This window comes from Schistocerca nitens, chromosome 2 (genome assembly GCF_023898315.1).
Source record: "Schistocerca nitens isolate TAMUIC-IGC-003100 chromosome 2, iqSchNite1.1, whole genome shotgun sequence".
Lineage (NCBI taxonomy): Eukaryota > Metazoa > Arthropoda > Insecta > Orthoptera > Acrididae > Schistocerca > Schistocerca nitens.
In genome coordinates, this window is record NC_064615.1 from 967,416,164 (window position 1) to 967,443,524 (window position 27,361).

The window sequence follows — 27,361 nt, forward strand, 5'->3', positions numbered from 1 at the left end:
ACTTTTGTCACATAACAAACATCTTGCATTCAAGAAAGACTGTAGAAACCTACTCTAACACTCAAACATAAACAAGGTCGACTCGAGTCTGTTGAAAAACAACTTCAGAATGGTATAAAGTGATCTTCAGTGATGAGAATAAGTTTAATTTAGGTGGGCCGGATAGATTTCATGACACGAAAACAGAGCAGCAGGTAACAATGAGCAGAAATTTTGGTGTGGTAGTGTTATGATTTGTGAAGCCTTCTGTGCTAAAGGTTAATCAAGCATTGCTTGGCTGAACACTAGAATGAACTCTAATACGTACACTGAATTGCTAGAGACAGAATTGATAAGAATTTTTTAGGATCTAGGGGACATAAGTCTAATGTTTCAACAAGATAATGCATTTGTGCGCGTTTCTGCTAGACCCAAAAAGTGGTGTGAAGATAAAGATATCGATGACTTGCCCCGGCTTGCACGTAGCTTGGATATGAACCCTGCAGACAACCTTTGGGGAATACTTGCAAGTCTTGCTTATTTCAGTGGGAGGCAATTTGAGACCTATGTAAACTAAAAAGAGGGATACGAGAAGAGTGAGTGACAATTTCACTGCAAGAACGACAAACTCTGACACAATCAATACCGAAGAGAATTTCTGAGGTAAATAGAAAGAACGGAGGTTGAACACGGCACTAACAATGCAGTAACACCACAGGACAGTAAGTGCCTTTTACCAATTTCCATCCAGGAAACGCAAACGCCTTAATTCGTTACTCGTCTCACGAAAGAAACTATGTACAATGATGAGCCAAAACATTATGATGACGATGTTTGGTTTTTGGAGCGTTCAACTGCGTGGTCATCAGCGCCCGTACAAAGTCCCAATTGTTTGACACTCCAATTCTTTACGCAGTCTAATCTAACCATTATCACGAATGATGATGACGAGGCCAACACAAACACCCAGTCCCCGGGCAGACAAAACCCCAACCCGGGACAGGTGATCCTGGGGCATCTACGCTAGCCACTAGACCACGAGCTGCGGACGCCACAACATTATGACCACCTGCTCAATAGCTTGTTTGCCCCTCTTTGGAACGAAATACATCACTGATTCCTCATATCAGGGATCCGACAGTTTGTTGGTAGGTTTTTGGAGGTATGTGGCATTAGATGTCTACGCAAAGGTCGTGTAATTCGCGTAAGTAACGGGCCGCTGATTTGCGTATACGGTGATGGCGCCCGATAGCGACCCAGATAGGCTCCATAGGATTTACATCAGGCGAATCTGATCGCCGAGACATCAACGTGAGTTCACTATAACGCTCCTCAAACCATTGTTGCACGGTCCTGACTCCGAGACACGAACAATTATATTGCCGAAATATGACATCGTCGTCAGAGGAGACATCAAACTAGAAGGAATTCAGGTACATCTACATCTACATCTATACTCCGCGAGCCACCTTACGGTGTGTGGCGGAGGGTACTTATTGTACCACTATCTGATCCCCCCTTCCCTGTTCCATTCACGAATTGTGCGTGGGAAGAACGACTGCTTGTAAGTCTCCGCATTTGCTCTAATTTCTCGGATCTTTTCGTTGTGATCATTACGCGAGATATATGTGGGCGGTAGTAATATGTTGCCCATCTCTTCCCGGAATGTGCTCTCTCGTAATTTCGATAATAAACCTCTCCGTATTGCGTAACGCCTTTCTTGAAGTGTCCGCCACAGGAGCTTGTTCAGCATCTCCGTAACGCTCTCGCGCTGACTAAATGTCCCCATGACGAATCGCGCTGCTTTTCTGGATCATGTCTATCTCTTCTATTAATCCAACCTGGTAAGGGTCCCATACTGATGAGCAATACTCAAGAATCGGACGAACAAGCGTTTTGTAAGCTACTTCTTTCGTCGATGAGTCACATTTTCTTAGAGTTCTTCCTATGAATCTCAACCTGGCGCCTGCTTTTCCCACTATTTGTTTTATGTGATATTCCACTTCAGATCGCTCCGGATAGTAACTCCTAAGTATTTTACGGTCGTTACCGCTTCCAATGATTTACCACCTATGGCATAATCGTACTGGAATGGATTTCTGCCCCTATGTATGCGCATTATATTACATTTATCTACGTTTAGGGAAAGCTGCCAGCTGTCGCACCATTCATTAATCCTCTGCAGGTCTTCCTGGAGTACGTACGAGTCTTCTGATGTTGCTACTTTCTTGTAGACAACCGTGTCATCTGCAAATAGCCTCACGGAGCTACCGATGTTGTCAACTAAGTCATTTATGTATATTGTAAACAATAAAGGTCCTATCACGCTTCCTTGCGGTACTCCCGAAATTACCTCTACATCTGCAGATTTTGAACCGTTAAGAATGACATGTTGTGTTCTTTCTTCTAGGAAATCCTGAATCCAATCACAAACCTGGTCCGATATTCCGTAAGCTCGTATTTTTTTTTCACTAAACGTAAGTGCGGAACCGTATCAAATGCCTTCCTGAAGTCCAGGAATACGGCATCAATCTGCTCGCCAGTGTCTACGGCACTGTGAATTTCTTGGACAAATAGGGCGAGCTGAGTTTCACATGATCTCTGTTTGCGGAATCCATGTTGGTTATGATGAAGGAGATTTGTATTATCTAAGAACGTCATAATACGAGAACATAAAACATGTTCCATTATTCTACAACAGATTGACGTAAGCGAAATAGGCCTATAATTATTCGCATCTGATTTATGACCCTTCTTGAAAATGGGAACGACCTGCGCTTTCTTCCAGTCGCTAGGTACTTTACGTTCTTCCAGAGATCTACGATAAATTGCTGATAGAAAGGGGGCAAGTTCTTTAGCATAATCACTGTAGAATCTTACGGGTATCTCGTCTGGTCCGGATGCTTTTCCGCTACTAAGTGATAGCAGTTGTTTTTCAATTCCGATATCGTTTATTTCAATATTTTCCATTTTGGCGTCCGTGCGACGGCTGAAGTCAGGGACCGTGTTACGATTTTCCGCAGTGAAACAGTTTCGGAACACTGAATTCAGTATTTCTGCCTTTCTTCGGTCGTCCTCTGTTTCGGTGCCATCGTGGTCAACGAGTGACTGAATAGGGGATTTAGATCCGCTTACCGATTTTACATATGACCAAAACTTTTTAGGGTTCTTGTTTAGATTGTTTGCCAATGTTTTATGTTCGAATTCGTTGAATGCTTCTCTCATTGCTCTCTTTACGCTCTTTTTCGCTTCGTTCAGCTTTTCCTTATCTCTCGCGGTTCTAGGCGCGCAGTCCGGAACCGTGCGACTGCTACGGTCGCAGGTTCGAATCCTGCCTCGGGCATGGATGTTTGTGATGTGCTTAGGTTAGTTAGGTTTAAGTAGTTCTAAGTTCTAGGGGACTAATGACCACAGCAGTTGAGTCCCATAGTGCTCAGAGCCATTTGAACCATTTTTCCTTATCAGCTATGATTCGACTACTCTTAAACCTATGATGAAGCTTTCTTTGTTTCCGTAGTACCTTTCGTACATGATTGTTATACCACGGTGGATCTTTCCCCTCGCTTTGGACCTTAGTCGGTACGAACTTATCTAAGGCGTACTGGACGATGTTTCTGAATTTTTTCCATTTTTGTTCCACATCCTCTTCCTCAGAAATGAACGTTTGATGGTGGTCACTCAGATATTCTGCGATTTGTGCCCTATCACTCTTGTTAAGCAAATATATTTTCCTTTCTTTCTTGGCATTTCTTATTACACTTGTAGTCATTGATGCAACCACTGACTTATGATCACTGATACCCTCTTCTACATTCACGGAGTCGAAAAGTTCCGGTCTATTTGTTGCTATGAGGTCTAAAACGTTAGCTTCACGAGTTGGTTCTCTAACTATCTGCTCGAAGTAATTCTCGGACAAGGCAGTCAGGATAATGTCACAAGAGTCTCTGTCCCTGGCTCCAGTTCTGATTGTGTGACTATCCCATTCTATACCTGGTAGATTGAAGTCTCCCCCTATTACAATAGTATGATCACGAAACTTCTTCACGACGTTCTGCAGGTTCTCTCTGAGGCGCTCAACTACTATGGTTGCTGATGCAGGTGGTCTATAGAAGCATCCGACTATCATATCTGACCCACCTTTGATACTTAACCCAGATTATTTCACATTCGCATTCGCTAATAACTTCACTGGATATTATTGAATTCTTTACTGCTATAAATACTCCTCCACCATTGGCGTTTATCTTATCCTTGCGGTATATATTCCATTCTGTGTCTAGGATTTCGTTACTGTTCACTTCCGGTTTTAACCAACTTTCCGTTCCTAATACTATATGCGCACTATTTCCTTCAATAAGCGATACTAATTCAGGAACCTTGCCCTGGATACTCCTGCAGTTTACCAATATTACGTTAACTTTTCCTGTTTTTGGTCTCTGAGGACGGACGTTCTTTATCAACGATGCTGATGTTCTCTCTGGTAAGCCGTCAGGTATTTTATCGTTTCGCCCAAGGGGGGGGGGGTCCCTCTAACCTAAAAAACCCCCGTGTGCACGCCACACGTACTCTGCTACCCTAGTAGCTGCTTCCGGTGTGTAGTGCACGCCTGACCTGTCTAGGGGGGCCCTACAGTTCTCCACCCAATAACGGAGGTCGATGAATTTGCAACCATTATAGTCGCAGAGTCGTCTGAGCCTCTGGTTTAGACCCTCCACACGGCTCCAAACCAGAGGACCGCGATCGACTCTGGGCACTATGCTGCAGATATTAAGCTCAGCTTGCACTCCGCGTGCGATGCTGGTTGTCTTCACCAAATCAGCCAGCCGCCGGAAGGAACCAAGGATGGCCTCAGAACCCAAGCGGCAGGCGTCATTCGTTCCGACATGTGCTACTATCTGCAGCCGGTCACACCCAGTGCGTTCAATAGCTGCCGGAAGGGCCTCCTCCACATTACGGACGAGACCCCCCGGCAAGCACACCGAGTGCACACTGGCATTCTTCCCCGACCTACCCGCTATTTTCCTGAGAGGCTCCATAACCCGCCTAACGTTGGAGCTCCCTATAACTAATAGGCCCGCCCTCTGTGACTGTCGGGACCTTGCCGGAGAATCGGCCACTGGCCCAACAGGCGAGGCATCCTGTGGTGGCTCGGAAACGATGTCATCACCACTAGGAAGCACCCCGTACCTGTTGGAAAGGGGTAAGGCAGCTGCCACGCGGCCAGATCCCACCTTCGCCTTTCGGCCAGGCACGCGCGAGCCCACCACTGTCCGCCATTCACCCTGGAGTGATGGCTGACCGGTAAGATGCTCACTGCCGGAAGACGCAGCGACATCAGGGGTTCCATGTGATTCCAAGGCCACCGAAGTAGGCATAGGTCTCACCACAGTTGCCCCAACGCCACTACGAGCCGACGCCTGCGCCTCGAGCTCGATGAGCCTAACAGACAAAGCCTCCACCTGCCCCCGAAGAGTGGCCAATTCTCCTTGCGTCCGCTCACAACAACCACAGTCCCTACACAGGACTATGTTTACCCTACTCTATACGGTGACAAATTCCCAAGATAATCTTCTGATGAGCTACTCTGATAATCAAGAAACACTCACTGAAATACGAGACGCGAAAACTACGCTAGGTTTTCCCAGAAAAACTATTTAAAAGCTAAGCGCAGCAAATAAGTACAAAATAAATTTCTCTCCTAACGATCAAGAACCGTTAGTTTCTATGCAGAGCAGATAAACACAAATAGAATCCCTTCCTTAGTGGAAGGTCGTAAACAAAATGCAAAATAAACGCTTTATACAAACAGTACTCGCTGCTGCTGGTGCTCTCGCTCTGGCTGTCACAAGTTCGCCGTTGTCAGCGTATCTTCGATTACTACCATTCAAGCACAGAGGAATGTCTCCCACAGCATAATTCTGCTCCCACCAGCCTGCGTCAGTGGTGCGCTGCACGTTTCGAGCCGCCGTTCACCTCGACGGCGCCATTTGTGGAGACGACTTGCGATCAAGTATAGCAAAAATGTGATTCACCCGAAGAGCCAGTACGTTTCTATCGATCGACGGTCGAATCCCGATGGCCCCGTGTCCACTGCAATCGTAATTTACGGTGTCGTTGGGTCAACAAGTGACAGGGGTGGTCTGCTGCGGAGCTCCATGTTCCACAATTAACTATGAACGGTGTGCTCCGAAACACTTGTGTGTGCACCAGCTTTGTGTTCTTTCGGCAGAGGTGGCACAGTTCACGATCCATCCCACTTTACAAAGCAGGCAAGCCTCCGAACCCCATGTTCTGTAACGATTAGTGGACGTCCAACCATTCAGCGCCTAGTGGTAGTTTCACTGTCCTTCATTCTCTTTCCGTCGACGCTCACGACAGTAGCACGTGAACTTTCGACCAGCTTCGACGTTTTCTAGATACTTTTAGATACTTTTTAGATACTTTTTCTAGATACTTTCACAGGATCTGCTTAATAATAATCTGCCCGTTTTAAAAGTCGCTTATCTCAATGGATTTCCCCACTTGCAGCCCATAGCGTCGCAAGGGTGATCCCCCATCCTTGGCTGCTCCGCTTACGTACTACTGTTACCGCTTCATATTCCTGCAACGCCACCAGGCGGCATCCAACGTCGCAGAGGGCAGTGGTCATAATGTTTTGGCTTATCAGTGCAACTACGTCATGACTGTTTACGTCTCACATGTACCCACTACTTTCATTGTTGTTGTTGTCTTTGTGGTCTTCAGTCCAGAGACTGGTTTGATGCAGCTCTCCATGCTACTCTATCCTGTGCAAGCTTCTTCATCTCCCCGTACCTACTACAACCTACACCCTTCTGAATCTGCTTAGCGTATTCATCTCTTGGCCTCCCTCTACGATTTTTACCCTCCGCGCTGCTCTCCAATACTAAATTGGTGATCCCTTGATGCCTCAAAACATGTCCTACCAACCGATCCCTTCTTCTAGTCATGTTGTGCCACAAATTTCTCTTCTCTCCAATTCTGTTCAATACCTCCTCATTAGTTATGTGATCTACCCATTTAATATTCAGCATTCTTCTTTAGCACCACATTTCGAAAGCTTGTATTCTCTTTTTGTCTAAACTATTTATCGTCCACGTTTCGCTTCCATACATGGCTACACTCCATACAAATACTTTCAGCAAAGACTTCCTGACAGTTAAATCTATACTTGATGATAACAAATTTCTCTTCTTCAGAAACGCTTTCCTTGCCATTGCCAGTCTACATTTTATATCCCCTCTACTTCGATCATCATCAGTTATTTTGCTCCTCAAATAGCAAAACTCCTTTACTATTTTAAGTGTCTCATTTCCTAATCTAATTCCCTCAGCATCACCCGATCTAATTCGACTACATTCCATTATCCTCGTTTTGCTTTTGTTGATGTTCATCTTATACCCTCCTTTCAAGACACAGTCCATTCCTTTCAGCTGCTCTTCCAAGTCCTTTGCTGTCTCTGACAGAATTACAATGTCACTGGCGAACCTCAAAGTTTTTATTTCTTCTCCATGGATTTTAAATCCTACTCCGAATTTTTCTTTTGTTTCCTTTACTGCTTGCTCAATATACAGATTGAATAACATCGGGGATAGGCTACAACCCTTTCTCACTCCCTTCCTAACCACTGTTCCCCTTTCATGCCCCTCGACTGTTTTAACTGCCATCTGCTTTCTGTACAAATTGTAAATAGCCTTTCGCTCCCTGTATTTTACCCCTGCCACCTTCAGAATTTGAAAGAGAGTATTCCAGTCAACATTGTCAAAAGCTTTCTCTAAGTTTACACATGCTAGAAACGTAGGTTTGCCTTTCCTTAATCCCATTTCCTAAGATAAGTCGTAGGGTCAGTATGCCTCACGTGTTCCAGTATTTTTACGGAATCCAAATTGATCTTCCCCGAGCTCAGCTTCTACCAGTTTTTCCATTCGTCTGTAAAGAATTCGTGTTAGTATTTTGCAGCCGTGGCTTATTAAACTGATAGTTGGGTAATTTTCACATTTGTCAACATCTGCTTTCTTTATAAATTCGATATATGTGTGCTTCAGATATTGTACAGATACTTTCGTATGAACCTTGCCTTTATACTGATTTCCAGTAGCCTATGATTGATGTGTGCTCGTGTTTTGTGACTGCAGAGGGCGAGCAGGAGGCAGAGTGGCTGGTGGCCGCAGGCCTCTCGCAGCTGGCGGCGGCGTTCCGCGAAGGCCGCGAGTTGCGCGACGACCAGCTGGACCCGGCGCTGAGGGCGCTGCAGCTCGCCCCCCACCACGCCGAGGCCGTGCGCAGGCGCGTGCGCACGCTCAACAGGACAGTGCGCAGGCGCAATGCCCGCCAACCCAGGGGGCGCGCGCGAAAGCCAGACATCAGAGACGTCTTCCGGGACGTGGAGGTAAGCGCGCCGGAAAACACGGCGAAGAAGCTCAAGCAATGCAGCAAAAAAGAAAAAAAATTGGCCAATTAGGACTCGCACACGAGGTTCCGCATGAACTTAATCATATACATTCATGTTCATCCGCCGTGGGAATCCAGAATCTCAACGATTCTTTCTACGCTCATGCTCATAAATTAAGGTTAATGCTGATACAGGGCGAAACAAAGCTCTGGTGGGCGGTTTGCGGGTTTAAATCACCTCGGGGTATAACCATGCGGTGCATCTGACCTGCGGTCGTCGCACGGTGGCACTGGCAGCAGTCCACATACGCAGAGGTGTGTTGGTGCATGTCAGAATACGGTGCAGCGAGTAGGTGTGCAGACGTTTTCAGACGTGCTGATTGTATGTTGAATATGGGTCAAAGAACACATATTGATGACGTTATGAGGGATAGAATACTAGGGCGACTGGAGGCTGGTCAAATGCAGCAGGTCGTAGCACGGGCCCTCCGTGTGCCACAAAGTGTGATCTCAAGATTATGGCAACGATCCCAGCAGACAGGAAACATGTCCAGGCGCTACAGTACGGGACGTCCACAGTGTAAAACACCACAAGACGACCGATATCTCACCAGAAGTGCCCGCATACGGCCCCTGAGTACTGCAGGTAGCCTTGCTCGGGACCTTACCGCAGCCACTGGAACAGTTGTCTCCAGACACACAGTCTACAGAGGACTCAACGGACTTGGTTTATTCGCCCAGAGACCTGCAAGGTGCATTCCACTGACCCCTGGTCACAGGAGAGCCCGTAAATTCTGGTATCAAGAACACAGTACATGTCATTGGAACAATGGTGCCAGGTTATGTTCACAGACGAGTCCAAGTATAGTCTGAACAGTGATTCTTGCCGGGTTTTCATCAGGCTTGAACCAGGAACCAGATACAAACCCCTTAATGTCCTTGAAAGGGGCCTGTATGGAGGTCATGGTTCGATGGTGTGGGGTGGGATTATGATTGGTGCACGTACACCCCTGCACGTCTTTGACAGAGGAACTGTAACAGGTGAGGTGTATCGAGACGTCATTTTGCACCAATATGTCCGCCTTTTCAGGGGTGCAGTGGGTCCCACCTTTGTCCTGATGGATGATAACCGAGCAGCCATCGTGGAGGAGCACCTTTAAACAGAAGGTATCAGGCGAAAAGAGTGGCCTGCCAGTTCGCCAGACCAAAACCCCATCGAGCACATCTGGGATGCTCTCGGTCAACATATCGCTGCACGTCTTCAAACCCCTACAACATTTCAGGAGCTCCAACAAGCACTGGTGCAAGAATGGGAGGCTATAACCCAGCAGCTGCTCGACCACCTGACCAAGAGAATGCCAACCCATTGTGTGGCCTGTGTACGTGTGCATTCTGGTCATATCCCATATTGATGTTGGGGTATATGCACAGCAAACAGTGGCATTTTGTAGCACATGTGTTTCGGGACGGTTTTCTCAACTTATCACCGTGTCGTGTGTGTTCCCTATGTGCCTATGCTATTAGCGCATTTTGCTTAGTGTCACGTTGTGTGGCACAACATTCTGAAATCATCCTTAATTTATGAGCATAAGTGTAATTATTGATATTGATATTGACAAGATATCGGTCCCGGGAATTTCAAGTTAGTATCAAAATCTCTACAGTAGTACCAGAGACTATCCCGTAGGCAACAAATAGAAGTGAGAAGGGGACTTCAGTTTACATATGTAGAGATATAAGATTTAATGAAATATTTTTATTTACTGGCCAAAACATGACCACAGCTTACATTTTATGTATGCACGCACTAAAATTTTTGTACAGTGCTTTTGACGGGTGATGAATGCAACGTAAGCTCTAATGGCGAAAAGATATTTTTATGTGATGTAAATCTAGCAGCTAATCATGCAACACAAGGCACAAAGATTACCAGGTATACAGGAAGACCACCACTGAATGCTCAAAGCATGGAAAAAGGTCGCTGCAGCTGGTGAATCACTACTATTCATGCACTCTGAGAAGAAGCAGGGTGCAGTGGCTGATGGGAGTGTCTGAATTAACAGAAATAAAATGGTTTTTGAGATAGACCACTTCATACATACTGCATAGGGATAGTGAGAATAAAATGATAGGCGATTAGAGTGCATGGAAGGACACTATCAGTAATTGGTTTCCTAGTTCCATGCATCACTGGAATAGTGCAGGGTGTAGCTGATATTGGTTCCTTCTGCCAAGCACTGTATAATCGTTTGGAAAACATGTATGTTGATATTAATGTTAATGCATTTTCTTTGAGTCTCATGCTCTGCCCTTGTACAACTTATTGCCAAAAAACGACAATGGAGAACTGAGAAAATGGACAATGTCAGAAAGCCTTATAGAAGTGATGCCCAGAAGTTTAACTCCCAAAAAACTAAAATTGTCTGAAAAGGTTAGAAGTTCTCGCCCCTCTCTCATAAAAGAAAGTGGTGTTAAATTTGGTGGTATTTCTGTTATGCCACCTTTTAAGTGTTTGTACAATGGAGGCAGCAGGGTGAGCAGCTCATTTCAAACAGATTCCTTCTTGGACACTGACATAGTGTTGTACAAGATGGCACTGGTCGCACAAAGTGACAGAAGGCATCTGAAGAGATATTGGCATGTGCCACCTTGATTGTGTGAAATAACTCCATAATATTTCTCATTGTAGTTTCTTGAGTGGTGAGTAATCATGTGTTCAGAACTTACAATGTTTGCCCTTTGTCATATTAGTTTGACAGACAAACTAATTGTTGGAATACTTTTCAAATGATTCTATAACAGTTTTATAATGTTAAATGGTTTACTTTCTTCTTGGAAAATCTTCACTGTGAACTGCACAAAAAACAAGAAGGAAACAGGCAATGCTGTATAGGAATCACTAGCCCAGAAAACTGGGAGGCAAGACCTCTGCTACATCAGTTTAGCAAGCTAATATTTTGACAATTTAAATGGTTTACCTTGAATTTGGAAATGGTGTGTGTGTGTGGGGGGGGGGGGGGGGGTAGATTTGGTATCTGGCATTGCAATTACATTAAAAGAGCTGAAATTGTGTGTCATAATTCACTGTGCGATCAAAAGTATCCGAACACATAGCTGAAAATGACTTACAAGTTTGTGGCGCCCTCCATCGGTAATGTTGCTGGAATTCAGTATGGTGTTGGCCCATCCTTAGCCTTGATGACACCTTCCACTCTCGCAGGCATGCATTCAATCAGGTGCTGGAAGGTTTCCTGGGTAATGGCAGTCCATTCTTCACGGATTGCTGCACTGTGGAGAGGTTTGGATGTCAGTCGGTGAGGCCTGACACGAAGTCAGCATTCCAAAGCATCCCAAAGGTGTTCCGTAGATTCAGGTCAGGACTCTGTGCAGGTCAGTCCATTACAGGGATGTTATTGTCGTGTAACCACTCTGCCATAGGCCATGCTGAAAATGCAATCGCCATCTCCAAATTGCTCTTCAACAGTGGGAACCAAGAAGGTGCTTAAAACATCAATGTAGGCCTGTGTTGTGATAGTGCCACGCAAAACAACAACGAGTGAAAGCCCTCTTCGTGAAAAAGATGATCGCACCATCACCTCCAAATTTTACTGGTGGCACTACACACGCTGGCAGATAATGCTTACCGAGCATTCGCCATACCCACAACCTGCCATGGGCTCGCCATATTGTGTACCATTATTCGTCACTCCACACAACGTTTTTCCACTGTTCAGTTGTCCAATGTTTATGCTCCTTACACCAAGCGAGGCGTTGTTTGGCATTTACCAGCATGATGTGTGGCTTATGAGCAGCCACTCGACCATGAAATCCAAGTTTTCTCACCTCCCGCATAACTGTCATAGTATTTGCAGTGGATTCTGAAGCGGTTTGGAATTCCTATGTGATGGTCTGGATAGATGTTGTCACATTAAAACCCTCTTCATCTGTCAGCGCCCTCTGTCAGTCAACACATGATGTCAGCCTGTACGCTTTTGTGATGTACGTGTCCCTTCACGTTTCCACTTCACTACCACATTGGAAACAGTGGACCTAGGGATGTTTAGGAGTGTGGAAATATCGCGTACAGATGTATGACACAAGTGACACCCAGTCACCCGACCACGTTTGGAGTCTGTGAGTTCCACAGAGCACTCTGTTCTGCTCTCTCACGATGTCTAATGACTACTGAGGTCGCTGATGTGGAGTACCTGGCAGTAGGTGGCAGCACAGTACACCTAATATGAAAAACGTATGTTTTTGGGGATGTCCACATGCTTTTGATCACATAGTGTATGTGCAATGTATCAGCTCCTCAGGGCTAGACAAAACCGTCAGTATCCATGTGAGGCACTGTTTATGATGAAGTTTTAATGAAGGCGTTACAGTGGCCTTCCTTTCCTGTAGTTAACTTAGCTTTCCTCCTTCCATCTTTAACATATAAGCAATGTCACCCCAACAACAACCTCAGTGATTGGTTTTAGATATGATCTGAGTTAATGCATGGTAATTAATGCCACAGGGAGTTTGATCTGTCTGATGCTTGTCATTAGGTTCCCAGTATCATCCACTATACTGCCCACATGGCCAGTAGCAATCCATAACTGTACCATAGAATTATAAGTGGAAATAAATTTATGGGCTTCTGCAAATTTTGTCTTATAGAAAACAACAAAACTCATGTCATTGCTCAATTCTCCTCAGCATTCTGTGTTAATGGTGTGCTTCCAGTTGTTCTGCCAAATTGTTGTTTCACTTTTAAGCATTAACTGTGCAACTTGGCAGAACATCCAGAAGCACACCATCAAACAAAATTCATACGAGGTTAGTACCTGCTTTGTTCTGATAAAATGGCTTATAATTGGGTGGAGATTGCTACTCAAAGTAAGTCTGTCTCAGATATATTCATTTTTGGTATAATTTTTCTTACCAGAGTAATAATTTTCTAGAATTCAAGCACTGGCACGAGATCGCGGAGTGCAACACCAGACTCCTTGGATTCTGACCTCCCAACAGATGAAGCTGAAGGTTCTACCAATGAAGTGTGGTCACAGACACCTGGCCACGTATTCCTGCCGAGAGCTGGTCACCATGACTGGAATGGTCTTTCTCGGTCACCTCCTAAATTTTTGTAAGTAACAGCAATATGTGTAATCTTTGAGACTTTCAGAGCCACTTCTTGACATATTATCTGGAGATTCTTTGGCCAAGGATTATTTGATTGATAATTTGACATAATGCCCACGCAAATGGCCATCTTTCTCTTAGAAGTGTCCCCCACTGCTCATGGTGGTCTGTTAGTTGGTCAGTTAGTTAGTTTGTTAGTTTCATGCTTCATGGGTCATTTTGCACAATAAATTGTAATGATGTGGAATGAGTCATTTTACATTCACATTGCAAATTAATTTGTAAATATGGCTATATGCTAAACATTTATAAGATGTATGTAAATTGAAGGGGGATCACTGCTATAAGCTACAGAGGGACTTTAAGTGGACTCAGCGGTAACGAGAGAAATGTATAATTTTTCTTAACTGTGCCATCCAGGACACAGTGTTATCACAACTACACAGACTATCTCAGCATGCCTCACGGCTGATCCACACTCCCATCGAGCGCCACGTATCCACAGTCCCTGTCTATTATACTCCTGTTCACTACTTACAGATTCCCACAGGAGGTCAGATGTATCTGTGCATTCACACTGATGAAAGTGTATCCATTGCCCAGCCAGACTTATCAATTATTTGAATGCACAGTGTCTGTTCCTTCAAAATAACAGACATCACACAGATCCAGCGGCTGTGAAACACTACATGTAAATTGAAGGTGGATCAATGCTATCAGCCCTCTGTGGGCTAATGGTGGAAGCATTTCTAAAACAGATGAGATTAACCAAAGTGTGCCAAGCATGGCAAAATGGCGCTGTACAAGAATTGGCTCCGAGGCAACCACAGTGCGCAGCAGACCATAGATGACAGAGATAACTGACGACTGCAGAGATGTGTACAGGCAAATAGACTTTCGGCTGTTGAACAACCATCCACCCAGATGAACAAAGGAGCTACCAGCAGTGTCTTCTCAATGACCATTCAGTGAAAGTTGCTGTGCATGATCCTCTGCAGCAGGTGCGTGGTTCATGCACTTATGCTGACTGCTGTTCATCGGCGACAAACACTAGAACTTGCACACCAGCACTTCAACTGGACATCCACTGAGTGGGGACAGGTAGCCTTTTGAGATGAATCATGTTTTATCGGACAGATGGTCGTTGGCTACAAGACATGAAATTTCTGAAAGCAAATACCGTGCAATAATCATCAGAAGAGTCCTATCCGGAGGGTGTTGGGTGATCTCATCATTCTGGAAGGCACAACGGATCAACACAGGTACGCATCCATCCTTTCGGACCACATCCGCGCCTACATGCAGTTTACTTTTCCTTGGCACAATGGCATCTTCCAGCAGGATAATGCAACATGTTACATAACTCGCAGTGTATATGTGTGTTTCAGAGACCACCAGGATGAGTTTAGCATACTCCCCTGGCCACCAAACTCCCCAGATTTAAAACCAATTGAGAATCTGTGAGACCAACTCGATCGAGCTGTTTGCACCAAGTATTCTCAACAGACAAACCTAGTGCAGCTGGCAATGACATTGGAGTCGGCATGGCTCCACATCCCTGTCAGTACCTCCCAGAACCTCACTGACTCTTTTTGTTAACTTCTCGCTGTGGTTCACATAGCAAAAGCTTGAAGCTTTTTCCAAGGGGTCACATCAATGTGACTGGCCAGTGTGTGTCATTCAGGAGTTATGACATAAACAGTGAGATGTGTGAAAAATTAGCTCTTTTTAAGTAGAGTGCAAATTTCTCAGACTATACTCATTCAGTGTTTGATTCTTTAAGGAATCAGTGGTCAGGTGAGAGTTACTGGCATTTGTATAATTCAGCAAAAAGAAATTAATGAGTGTCTCATTTCAGCCAAAGACAAACACACACATCATGATCATGCTGTAAAGGATATTTTGAAATTACTGGACAATGTATTAAAATCAGGATCACAGAATATAAACAGAACTGTATGCCTAAACAGACAGAGAAACTGATCAAAAGTAAGCTCATCTTGAATATTGCAGAAGATTGTATAAAACTCATCAACACTCAAAATTTATCTGTGGAAGAGCAGTCAGTTCTGAGGAATCACTGGGAGCTACAATCTTAACAAAAACTTCAACAAGAAGATGAAATCCTCATGCTAAGTGCCTCCTGGATTTGTGCCCTATGGAGAAGAACAGCACATAACAAATGGCAAGGCATGCCCTGTTGGAAAAGTCCCCAACTGGTATTTTCTGTCAATTCCGCAATGTATTGTAGCTAGAAGTCTAATTGAAATAGCCGAAAAGTGTTTCTTTTGTGATTGTGTAAATGATGTACATAACAAAAAATTTATAGTTAAATGGCTCTTTCCACACTTATTAACACTGTAATGACAAGATACAGTTTCATATTCACATCTTATACAGGTAGAGATCTCCAGACTTCTATCTCTAAACATAAACTTCATAACACTGTCTCAGTGAAGTGGCACAATAATCAGTGAACACAATAACAGCATGACACAATAGATGCATGGTGATAAGAACAGTGCACAAGATAATGTTTTTAATAAAGTTACATGTACACAATCAGACACACATTTTTGCAGATTCATGGCAGTGTCACATAGATGTTATGAATACTTGATACATAGCTGTTATTTGAATTATTTCTGGTGGCATACTCAGAATGGACAGATATTTTGCACACAGGTTTCATGCAGTTGCTAATGTGCCCATGACTCATTAGATATGAAATGACATAGTTGTTCTTGTGTGGTACTGAGGTGCAAACTTGACATAGGTGTTAGAATGTTCACAAGGCAAGCACTGACTGGGGTTTTTGGTTGGCACCCAGCTATTTAAAGACTGGCATATGAACGAATTATTTCCCAAACTACATAATCATTTGAAAAATGGCTAGGTTAAAATCTGCTAATCCATGTGGATAATGTGCTAAGGCAGTAATGTGGTTTACGAAATATGTGTGGCTGTAGAAACGCAGAAAAGTTTATTGGGAATATGCTTTTTATGAGTACAAGTGTCATATTTAAGATTATGGTAAATTATCCAAAGTTCTAAATTACTGTTTTAATCAATAAGTGGAGTATGTCATCATGTGCATGAAAATCAAGTCAACAGAAGTATAATGGCGAAGGTAAAACTTTAACAAGCACAGATGTCAAATCTGCAACAGAAAACATAACTATTTCTTAAGGTAAGTATTTATTATCTTATAAATTAATTAGTTTCACAGAATTTGAAATATATTACCAAAAAGTATGAATGCCAGTCTTTCTAATGGTGTATGTTAACTAATCTCAATATGCAGATCAGCTCACTAAAAATTTCACTTGATGAACTGTAGTATTATTTTCAATTAGTCATATATTTTGTAAAACCAGCACACTGAAAATATCACCTTTAATAATGAATCGATTGTAAGAGGGGGGAAAGCTTAGTTAAGTTTTTGAAATATACGAGCACCTACCACAAGTATGCTATTTCAGAGAATGTACAAAATTTGAAAAAGAAGTAAAGGAAAAAAGTGTAGTTATTATCAGGAATCAGAGTCATAACACATGGAATAATCTTTGGGCATGTGCCCAGCTTAAATTCACCATGAGAAATGGACTGTGGCAGCTCATGCACAATTTTATTAGTGTGAGGCATGACTTAAAATTGTTGCAGAATTAGCTTTACCTAATGCACTAAGATCATGTATGTTGTTTACATGATTATGATTTCTGCTATGTATTTTTATTAATGGATTAATATGTCCTAGATCCTTCTCTGTCCCTGTATCCCATGCATCATTGTTCCTGAATAACAAAAAGGGAAAGCAAAAATGTGCATGGCAAATATCACACCCAAAAATCCAACTCTTTTCATACACTTTCTTATTAAATTTCCTTGTATACTCACTTTTTTCACCACCACCTATTAACTTCTGACTTACAAGGATAGTAATTGTAATTGAATAGAACACATTAATTTTACATATATGAACTGAACTCTTTAAATATATTTAAATTTTATAATTAATATTTTAACACTGCAAGGCATGAAAAGAAAGATTGTCATAGTGAACCAATCCGACGAATTATCAGTCAGTGCTCTTGACCACTGAGCTACAATACTGACATGTCAAGTATTGCTCAAAAATCCCCTGTACTCTATTCATAACACTTTAGAGAATTTTACCCTTTCCTATGGCCCATTCAGGTGAAATATTTTTGGAACTTGAAGGGGGCATCTACCCACTTCTGCTCACATAGTTTGAGCCAAATTGGTGAGCCCCATCACATGCCCTCCCCCTGTTATATTTAAATTTGGAGTAGGTCTACGTAACTGTTGAACTGCATGTTTCTTCTCCAATGATCTCCTGGAAAATGGCCTCTTTAGGAGGTCGTCTACAGAATTTGCCATTTGCTTGCACAACACTTTACACATTTTCAAAGAAAAATACTGACCTGGTGCTGGGAGCAAATAATCCTTTGTGCCAGCAAGGATGACATTGCATCTGAGCATCCATTGTCAAAAACAGCCATTCTCTGAGTTATCGTAGCATGGTTGACCATTTCAGCATTTGGTATGGGTTTCTAGTTATCACAGAGAGAGTGCTACAAAACATGTTTTCGTCCATTTTATTTGCATACCAGCATGCATTCAAAGAGAAATGGTATAATTTTACTGTGACATTTACAGTGTGCTGTAGCACATTGGCACATGACTGGCTGCTGGCTGGCAATGGATGATAATTCTCCAGAACTGCCAACCATTCGTGCTGGTGAAATGGCAGATTATCAATCAAACAACCATCAGCCAAGAACTGAAACGATTTCTCCAAGCAATCTGCAGCAGCATTAAGTTAAATTCATTTTTGTTCATTACACAGGGTGTTAAACAAAAAGTATTCTAAGTTTTGAGAGATGGTAGTATGGACCAAAACAACAAAGGGTTTGCAGTCCAAGACACCGGTTTTGCAGCAGTAAAGATGAAAAAGTGATCATAGCTCTTAAGGTGTGAATTTTGGAGCCCATGTGCACTGACATTTTTGTCTTGTTTCAGTTCATACTGCCACCTCTTAAAATACAGAATACTTTTTCTTTAACACCCTCTATTACCATTTCTGAAGTGCAATGAAGACAAGGGTCAAACCAATTTAGAAAGTCCAAATCCTCATGAGGAAGCAAATATTTTAAGGATAAAAAATACTGAGCTGACACTTCTGTTTTTCTACAGCTATGGAGCCTCCCCACCGTTACGCAACCATCACAAGGATATGGGGCACCGGCAGCCAAGTACACCATTTTCAGGCTCTAGCCTCGACATCTTCAGTCACCCAGGAGCTTGGCGAGGCAGTAAAGGCTCACTTGCCTCAGACAATGGTTAGTTGCCTGTTTGATTATTCTGTTGTTGCAGATTGATAAACCAACTTGAGAGAAAATTACTCCCTTTTGTTTGATAACATACAATTGATAACATATTTTTCTTTAGTTTAAGACCTTTGTCTATTGTGTAGATAAATGCTTCTAAATGGTGGGGAACGGGTATTCTGAAGGAAATGGACATATTACTGAATGTGCAACAAGATAAAAAGGTATTCCGCTTAGTTATGCTATTAATCTGGTGAACTATGGGTGAAAGCAGTCTGGAGGTAATGCAATACTGGTATCATTCTTGTTGACAACCGAAGCCAAACACAGTTCCGTATATATTATGGATTCATTGGTCAAAAAGCCACACTACACATAAAACTGATTCTTTATAGTCATGTTATAAACAAAACTAATCCAGTGAACAAGTTTTTCCCTGAAGAAGACATATCCCCACTTGCTCGGACCTCATTCAGATGAATTCTGTAAATACTTTTCACATGAGAAATACTCATAATTTATGCAGTCTTGAAAATACATTTACAGATAATTTATGTAATTGCTAAATTCTTCTAGAACTATTACAGAATTTCTTTCTTCTACTGTGACTTTTAATGAGTAACAACGGCTGTGGCAAGTCATTTATGTTCAGGAGGAGTGTATTTTTATTGCCGCATAACACATCCTTATTTAACACATTGACTGCTATGTGGCTGCTGCCAGCCACAGAAAATGGCTCTGCCTTGCCATTGGTTGTCTTGTGGCAGTAAACGAATTAAAAGTCCGAAAAGCCATATTGGCCAAGTACTGTCACTGGTATCATTTGATGAATATGTTGTTAAGTAAATAAAGAAATATCATACTGCTATTGTCGCTATTTGAAGTGTTAATTGCCTGTTCTATGATTCACATGGTAAGTCTGGGGTTCTTAGTCTGTAAAAAATAAAACTTATTTAATTTACCACTATTGATTTTAGGCCAGTGATGACGTTGAAATAGTGGCACACATTTCTTGTGCTCAATCTTAGGCCACACAGTGTTTAGCATAATGGTATCCTGTTTGGAGGGATTATCTGGCTAACCAGATTTAGGATTTCCGTTTTTTAATCATTTAAGAGAAATGTCAGAATGGTTTTCTTTGAAAACTACACGAATGATTTTCACACTCCTCTTTATTCGTTCTGAGCTTGGTTTCATCTCTAATAACCCTAATCATTGTTGGGGTGTTAAACCATAATTTTCCTTCCTTCTTTCAATTTTTGTGGAAATTGCATAATGTAGAAAGAGTATGTAAATCACACAAGAAAGTGTATCTCCATCTGAAGATGAGTCCATGCCTGAACCCCGTAATTTAGGTTCAAAAAGGTTTTTTTCTTTCTCATCATTAGAATTAAGGTCTCAGTATTTTGTGTACATAGTTAATACATTAAGTAGTTCATGCTGCATTGAAATGATTCTTCAAGAACATCTAAGTGTGTAGTCTGATGCTGGCTTTAGAAATAAACAATATCTAAAGGGACAAAATGTTCTAAATACAAGAATGAAGCTTGCAGATAATTTTTCAAGAACTGGAATGCATCACAATATGGTTATATAACATAATTACAAAACATAACTGTTCAGCTAGTCATTTATGATACTATTCATCATCATTATTTAGGCTTTCTTTGAGATTCATAAATTTTTTTAATGAGGTAATTGGTTGGTTCTTACAACAATACTCTGGTTAATTCGTTCCCCTTTTTTACCCATTGAGCCGGTAAAACAGTTCTAGCAATCATAACCAAAATTTGACTGCATAACTCTTTCTCTAAGAATCAACTGAAATACATTATTTTATTTTATTATTTTTATTTTCTTCATTATTATTCATTGTTTTGATATTTCTCTATGTCAATTTTCAGAAGGAATAAAAATGCTGAATTACCAAATGATAGGTACAATGCATTTACCTCGGCCAAGAGAAAGGATCCGTAGTGGTAGTGATCCAACTGTACCTGATGACCACAATAATAATATTGACAGCAATAACAGGCATTACTTGTCTCCAAACAAACTGAAGGGTAATGGCTACATACCAGTTGCTGACAGAATTAAGACCAAGTAAGTTTCATGTAGAGAGAGGTTCATGAATTATGATGGTAAAAAATTCCCTTATGTGTTGAAGTTGAATGTATCCTAAAAAAACCTTGCAGATGTGTGGGTATAATGTCTGTATATACGCGGTCTGTTCAAAAAAATCTGGAACATTGGTAATTCCACACCAATGGTGTGTTGGAGCGAAATGCAGTTGGCATCCCTGCACACGCCTGTGTTTTATGTGTAACTGCCGGACATTTCATTGGTGTACATCTGTTAGTTATTGTTCTGTGCTGTACTGAGTAGAACATTGTGTCACACAGTTTGCAAATTTTGGGATGACAGAGTTAGAGGAGCAACGTGTCTGCATTAAATTTTGTGTGAAACTCAAGAAAACCTTTACAGGGACACACCAAATGGCACAGGAAGCCTAAGGTGATGAGTGAAACATTCTGATAAAGCAGAGAAAATTATTTCTTAAAGGGCTGTTTTCTCTCACATTTATCATTCTGTGTGTCCACTACAGATTAGTCTTCTTCGTGCGCCAAGAGATTAACTGTTATTGACAATATTTGCATGACAATGCAAGGTGGAAAATGTGAAGGGAAAGTACAGAGCATCACTAGTGAAATGGAAAAGGAAGAAAAGGAAACCACGTGGTCAGGCCCTGAAGACCATGTGAATCGAACTTGCATCCCTCGCATGAGGGTCTATCACATTGACTGCTTGGCTATGGAGGCAGACTCTAATGCAATAAGTGACCTTCTTATCCATTACGAAACCAACTAAATGAACCATGAAAGCAGCAAAGAATCTAAATGGTGATTGGGAAAAAAGTGAGTTGGAACAGTGTTTGACCCTACATTACATAAAGATAATTTTATACCACAACTTACAAGGCATCCTCCTTAAAAAGAAAGGTGGAGGTTGCAGTGAGGAACAATATTTTCCATGAGTTTACTGGGATGTCATTCAATTCCTGTCCTCAAACATTACTCAGTACAACACGATATCTTTACTACACACAGCAGAATATTCCAATCTCACTTGGGACATGTGGGTTGTACATTACCTGTTTATACAGAATGCAATAAATTGCATAGAATTATAACAAGGTGCTGCAGTGTGATCAGAGTGAAGAGATGTGGCCAACAATTAGGCTTGAGCCCCTTTGCAAACATCAGCCACCAAGGTTACAGGGTCAAGAAACTACATGACAATTATGATATTTAATTGTACTGTCAATTTGTCTTGTATAATTTATATTCGTTTTCCAAATAAATTTATTTTTTATTTGATTTTTTTTGTTTTCCTTTTGTAAAGGTTGTTCTTTTGTATGTAAATTCTTCTACCCATGTATAGAGAGGAAGAACAAATGTATCAGATAAATATTAGTAGAGTATCATTGTTTTATAGTTTAATGTGTGAACAGCTCACTAGAAAAACAAATACAGTATGCCACCACACTTTTTGTGGTACAAAGAAACATGTGTCTGTAGAGGGCTAAGGAAAATTTTACCCTTAACTGCTACACCTGTCAAAAAATGGAAACAGGAATGCAAAAACCATATACAATTCTCATAAGATTATATGCTGATTATCTAATAGAGACAGACACTGTCCCCACATATTATGCCATTTTTTGTATGTTAGCTGTCAGAGATGTAATTCTTGGGTCTGCTAAAGGTAAAAATCTTCTGCTACAAAGAAAAACCTTCACATCTCAGAGGGATCATTTCTGTAAATTTATCAGTATCAACCTCATTAGAAAATCAGTGCCTTCATTTTAACAGTAATTACTGCTTTTAATAAATATGTTCCCACTTCGAAAGTAGAATATTAATAGTAAAATCAAGCTTTTTGCAGATGATGCAGTTATCTATAATGAAGTAATATCTGAAAGAAGCTGCATAAATATTGTCAGATCTTGATAAGATTTCAGAGTAGTGCAGAGATTGCTTTAAATGTTCAGAAATGTAAAATTTTGCACTTCACAAAATAAAAAAAACATAGTATCTTATGACTGTATCATTGATTCACTTTTGGAATCAGCCAACTCATACAAATACCTGGGTATAACACTGTGAGGTGATATGAAATGGAATGATTACATAGGTTCAGTCGTGGGTAAAGAAGGTGGCTGACTTCCAGTTTATTGATAGAATACTGGGGAAATGCAATCAATCTACAAAGGAGATTGCTAAAATTCCCTCATGTGACTGGTTCTAGAATATTGCTCAAGTTTGTGGGACCCATACCAGACAGGCCTAACAGATATTGAACTTATAGAGAGAAGGGCAGTGTGAGAGATTACAGTTTTTTTTAATCCATGGGAGGGTGTCACAGAGATACTGAAGGAACTGAACTGGAGGACTCTTGAAGATAGACATAAACGAACCCAAGAAAGTTTATTAACAAAGTTTCAAGAATTGGCTTTAAATGATTACTCTAGGAACTTACTACAACCCCCTACATATTGCTCAAGTAGGGATCATGAAGATAAGATCATAATAATTACTGCATGCACAGAGGCATTCAGAAAATCATTCTTCCTGTGCTCCATATGTCAATGGAACAAGAAGAAACCCTAATAACTGGTACAATTGGATGAACCCTCTGCCGTTCACCTCATCGTGGTTTGCACTTGCAGATGTAGATGTAGACGTAGATGTAGATTTACTTCTGTTTCAGTGTACAGTAGAATATGTTATTAATCACAAGTGTCTCCTCATTATTATATCGATATATCCACACAATGTTGAAACAAAATTACAGTTGAGCAGATTAAATGTGAACTGATACTCCTGACATATTGTATCATTTGACTTATACATTTCCTGTATGAAAGTTTTGCTACAGAGAATAATAGGTTTCATTTTGAACTAGCCGGCCGCAGTGGCCGAGCGGTTCTAGGAGCTTCAGTCCGTAACCACGCGACTGCTATGGTTGTAGGTTTGAATCCTGCCTCAGGCATGGATGTGTGTGTGATGTCCTTAGGTTAGTTGGGTTTAAGTAGTTCTAAGTTCTAGGGGATTGATGACCCCAGATGTCAAGTCCCATAGTGTTCAGAGCCGTTTGAACCACTTTTTGATTTTGAACTAGTAAGGATGAATCCAAGAACTAAACTGACATTTCCCTGTTTGAGATTAATGTCCTTTGATAAGGTAGGTAAAGTTCTGCATTCTGGCCCTAGATAGAGCAATCAGCCCGACTGGACTCCATGTCATTCTCTGTCAATGGCATCATTGTGTGCGATGTGGAGGCGCATGTGGCCACTCTCCCCATAATAGTCGGGTTTCTTGACCTTGGAACAATTACTAAACAGTCAAGTAGCTTCTCAGTTGGCCTCACAAGGCTAAGTGCACCTTGTACCAGTCTTCCCACCATGGAAAAAATCCATGGCTGTATCAGGAACCTGGATCTCCTGCAAGTCAGTCAGCCATGCAGACCAATCAGCTATGGATGCAGACTAATGCATCTTAATCAATTCTAAATTTTTCTTGAATGTCTTGATTTTAGTGTGTGTATAGCTGTGTAATTAATAAATTAACTTGAGTGGCATTGTGAGGCAGGAGAAGAGTAATTAAGGACTAATATCCATGGCCTGTGTATTGCTAATGTACAACAGCTTGTAAACATTTTGAATGTTGCCTTCATTTTCATTTATTAAGGAAATATTTCTTGTACACAGAAATGGTCATGTATCTGTTGCAAGAAGTCACAGTAATCTATATAATATAGATACAACTAGTGAGAATGAACTCCGAATGTCTAACCAAAGAAATCATGTAAAAGGACACATTAGAAGGTCTGGGTCTATTGGACAACTTGGTTTTGAAGAAATCTGTCTTCAGAGCCAAAGTAAAAGACAACAGTATCCTAATGGATTGCCAAAAGGCAAGGTAAGTGTTATAATTTTCTGCATATATATATATATATATATATATATATATATATATATATATATATATATATATATATATAAAGTTTATTTATATGACAACATAGTTTTTGGAATGAAATGTTATGCTACATGGATTTGTAACTGTAAATAACTTTGTGTGATATAAAACTATTTCTTATTGTGTTATTTGAAGTTTTTGTCTCGGAGTTCATACTTTTTCAGTACTGAAGCTGTGTATAATGTTATTCAACTAATCCTCAGTTGCCTTTTCTAAATAACGGTTAAAAATTGTTTATCTAGTTCACTCCAGAGTAAAAATTTACAAAGCTCCAGGGCTCGATGGAATCCCTATCAGCTTAACTATAATCTGTTGTAAATCCCTCAGACAAAAAATTATGCCCAGTTGCTGGAAGAAAGCACAGATCACACCCATAGAAGTGATCCACAGAACTACTATCCAGTATCCATGACAATGTTTTGTTCCAGAATCTTAGAAAATACTCTGAGCTCAAACATAATGAGGTATATTGAACAGAATAACTTCCTCCATGCCAACCAACATGGATTCCAAAAACATTGGTCATGTGAAACTCAATACTCACTTTTCTCACATGACTTACTGAAAGCCTTGGATCCAAGCAGTCTGGTAGGTGTAGTTAATTTCCAAAAAGTACTTGACTCAGTACCACATCTGCCTTTATTATCAAAAGTAAAATGGATGGAGAGCCATAGACAGATGCAGAAGTAACTTCGAGTGTAGCATAGGGAAGTGTGTTGGGACCCTTGCTCTTCATGTTGCATACTAATGATGTGTGGGTAATATTAATAGTAACCTCAAACTTTTTGCAGGTGCTTCAATTATCTGTAATGAATTAGTGTCTGAAAGAAGCTGCATCAGCATTCAGTCAGATCTTGATAAGATTTCAAGGTGGTGCAAAGATTAACAACTTGCTTTAAATGTTCAAAAATGTAAATTGTACACTTCACAAAACAAAAAGACGTAGTATCCTATGACTATAGTATCAGTGATTCACAATTGCAATCAAGCAACTCCTACAAGTATGTGGGTGTAACACTTTGTAGGGACATGAAATGGAATGGTTACATAGACTCAGCCATGGGCAAAGAAAGTGGCAGACTTTGGTTTATTGGTAGTATACTTGTGAAATGCAGTCTGTCTACCCTCCCAGAATACTGCTCAAGTGTGTGGGGCCCATACCAGACAAAAGTAAGAGGGGTATTGAGTGTATACAGAGATGGGTAGTGCAAATGGTCACATGTTTGATTGACCTATGACAGCATGTTGCAGAGATGCTGAAGAAACTGTACTGGCAGACTCTTGAAGAGAGATGTAAACTGTCCCAAGAAAACCTACTTAGAAAATTTCAAGAACTGGCTTTAAATGATGATTCTAGGAATATATTACAACCCCTTATGTATCACTGCTGTAGAGATAATGAGGGCAAGATTAGATTAATTACAGCATGCATGGGGTCATTTAAATAATCATTCTTCCTGCACATCATACATGAATGGAATTGGAAAAAAAACCTTAAACTGGTACAATGGGATGTACTCTCTGCTAGGCACTTCACAGTTTTTGCAGAGTATAGATGTAGATGTAGGTGTTTGCCATTAACTTCCCTGTGACCATTAATAGTAAAGAACTGATCAATAAAGCTTGGTAGAAGGCATAAAATATTAATAGAAATTATAGTGCTAGTAATTGATGAAATTACATCCATAACTCAGCTCGGAAGCAGAGAAAATCATAAGAGAAATGCAAATGAGACACCAGAAGATTCAAAAAATCACTCCAAAATTAATTTCTCAGAGCCTGAGATAAAAATTAAATGACTTATCAGTTCTTTACAGAAAATAAGTAGCCACCAAAGCAAACTTGTTAACCGTAGGTGCCCCCCTCAAAAAAAAAAAAAAAAAAAAAAAAAAAAAAAAAAAAAAAAAAAAAAAAAAACGAAAAAGAGAAATAATGAAATTTCATATGCATGTGAAATCAGTTTGAGAATGTTTTTCAGAGGACCATTTCATATTCATAAACTTATTCATAAAGATTCCCAGTGACTGGAGACATGAAAATCATTGCATTTATATATTACTACATCAGTTTAATGTTGTTGTTGTTGTAGTCTTCAGTCCAGAGACTGGTTTGATGCAGCTCTCCTTGCTACTCTATCCTGTGCAAGCTTCTTCACCTTCCAGTACCTACTGCAACCTACATCCTTCTGAATCTGCTTAGTGTATTCATCTCTTGCTCTCCCTCTAAGATTTTTACCCTCCATGCTGCCCTCCAATGCTAAATTGGTGATCTCTTGATGCCTCAGAACATGTCCTACCAACTGATCCCTTCCTCCAGTCAAGTTGTGCCACAAATTTCTCTTCTCCCCAATTCTGTTCAATACCTCCTCATTAGTTATGTAATCTACCAATCAAATTTTCAGCATTCTTCTGTAGCACCACATTTCGAAAGCTTCTATTCTCTTCTTGTCTAAACTAT

General features: G+C 41.0%; 1 protein-coding gene across 2 annotated transcripts in view; it reads left to right on the plus strand.

Annotated features, from left to right (window-relative positions):
• LOC126237293 (rho GTPase-activating protein conundrum) overlaps nt 1-27,361 on the plus strand; it is a 227,865-nt gene that overhangs the window by 167,787 nt on the left and 32,717 nt on the right. For both annotated transcript variants that reach the window (XM_049947243.1, XM_049947244.1), the window contains exons 3-7: nt 8,133-8,386; nt 13,335-13,516; nt 18,730-18,875; nt 20,768-20,966; nt 24,634-24,844. In XM_049947243.1, the coding sequence (XP_049803200.1) occupies nt 8,133-8,386; nt 13,335-13,516; nt 18,730-18,875; nt 20,768-20,966; nt 24,634-24,844 (992 nt within the window). The remainder of the gene's footprint in view (nt 1-8,132; nt 8,387-13,334; nt 13,517-18,729; nt 18,876-20,767; nt 20,967-24,633; nt 24,845-27,361) is intronic.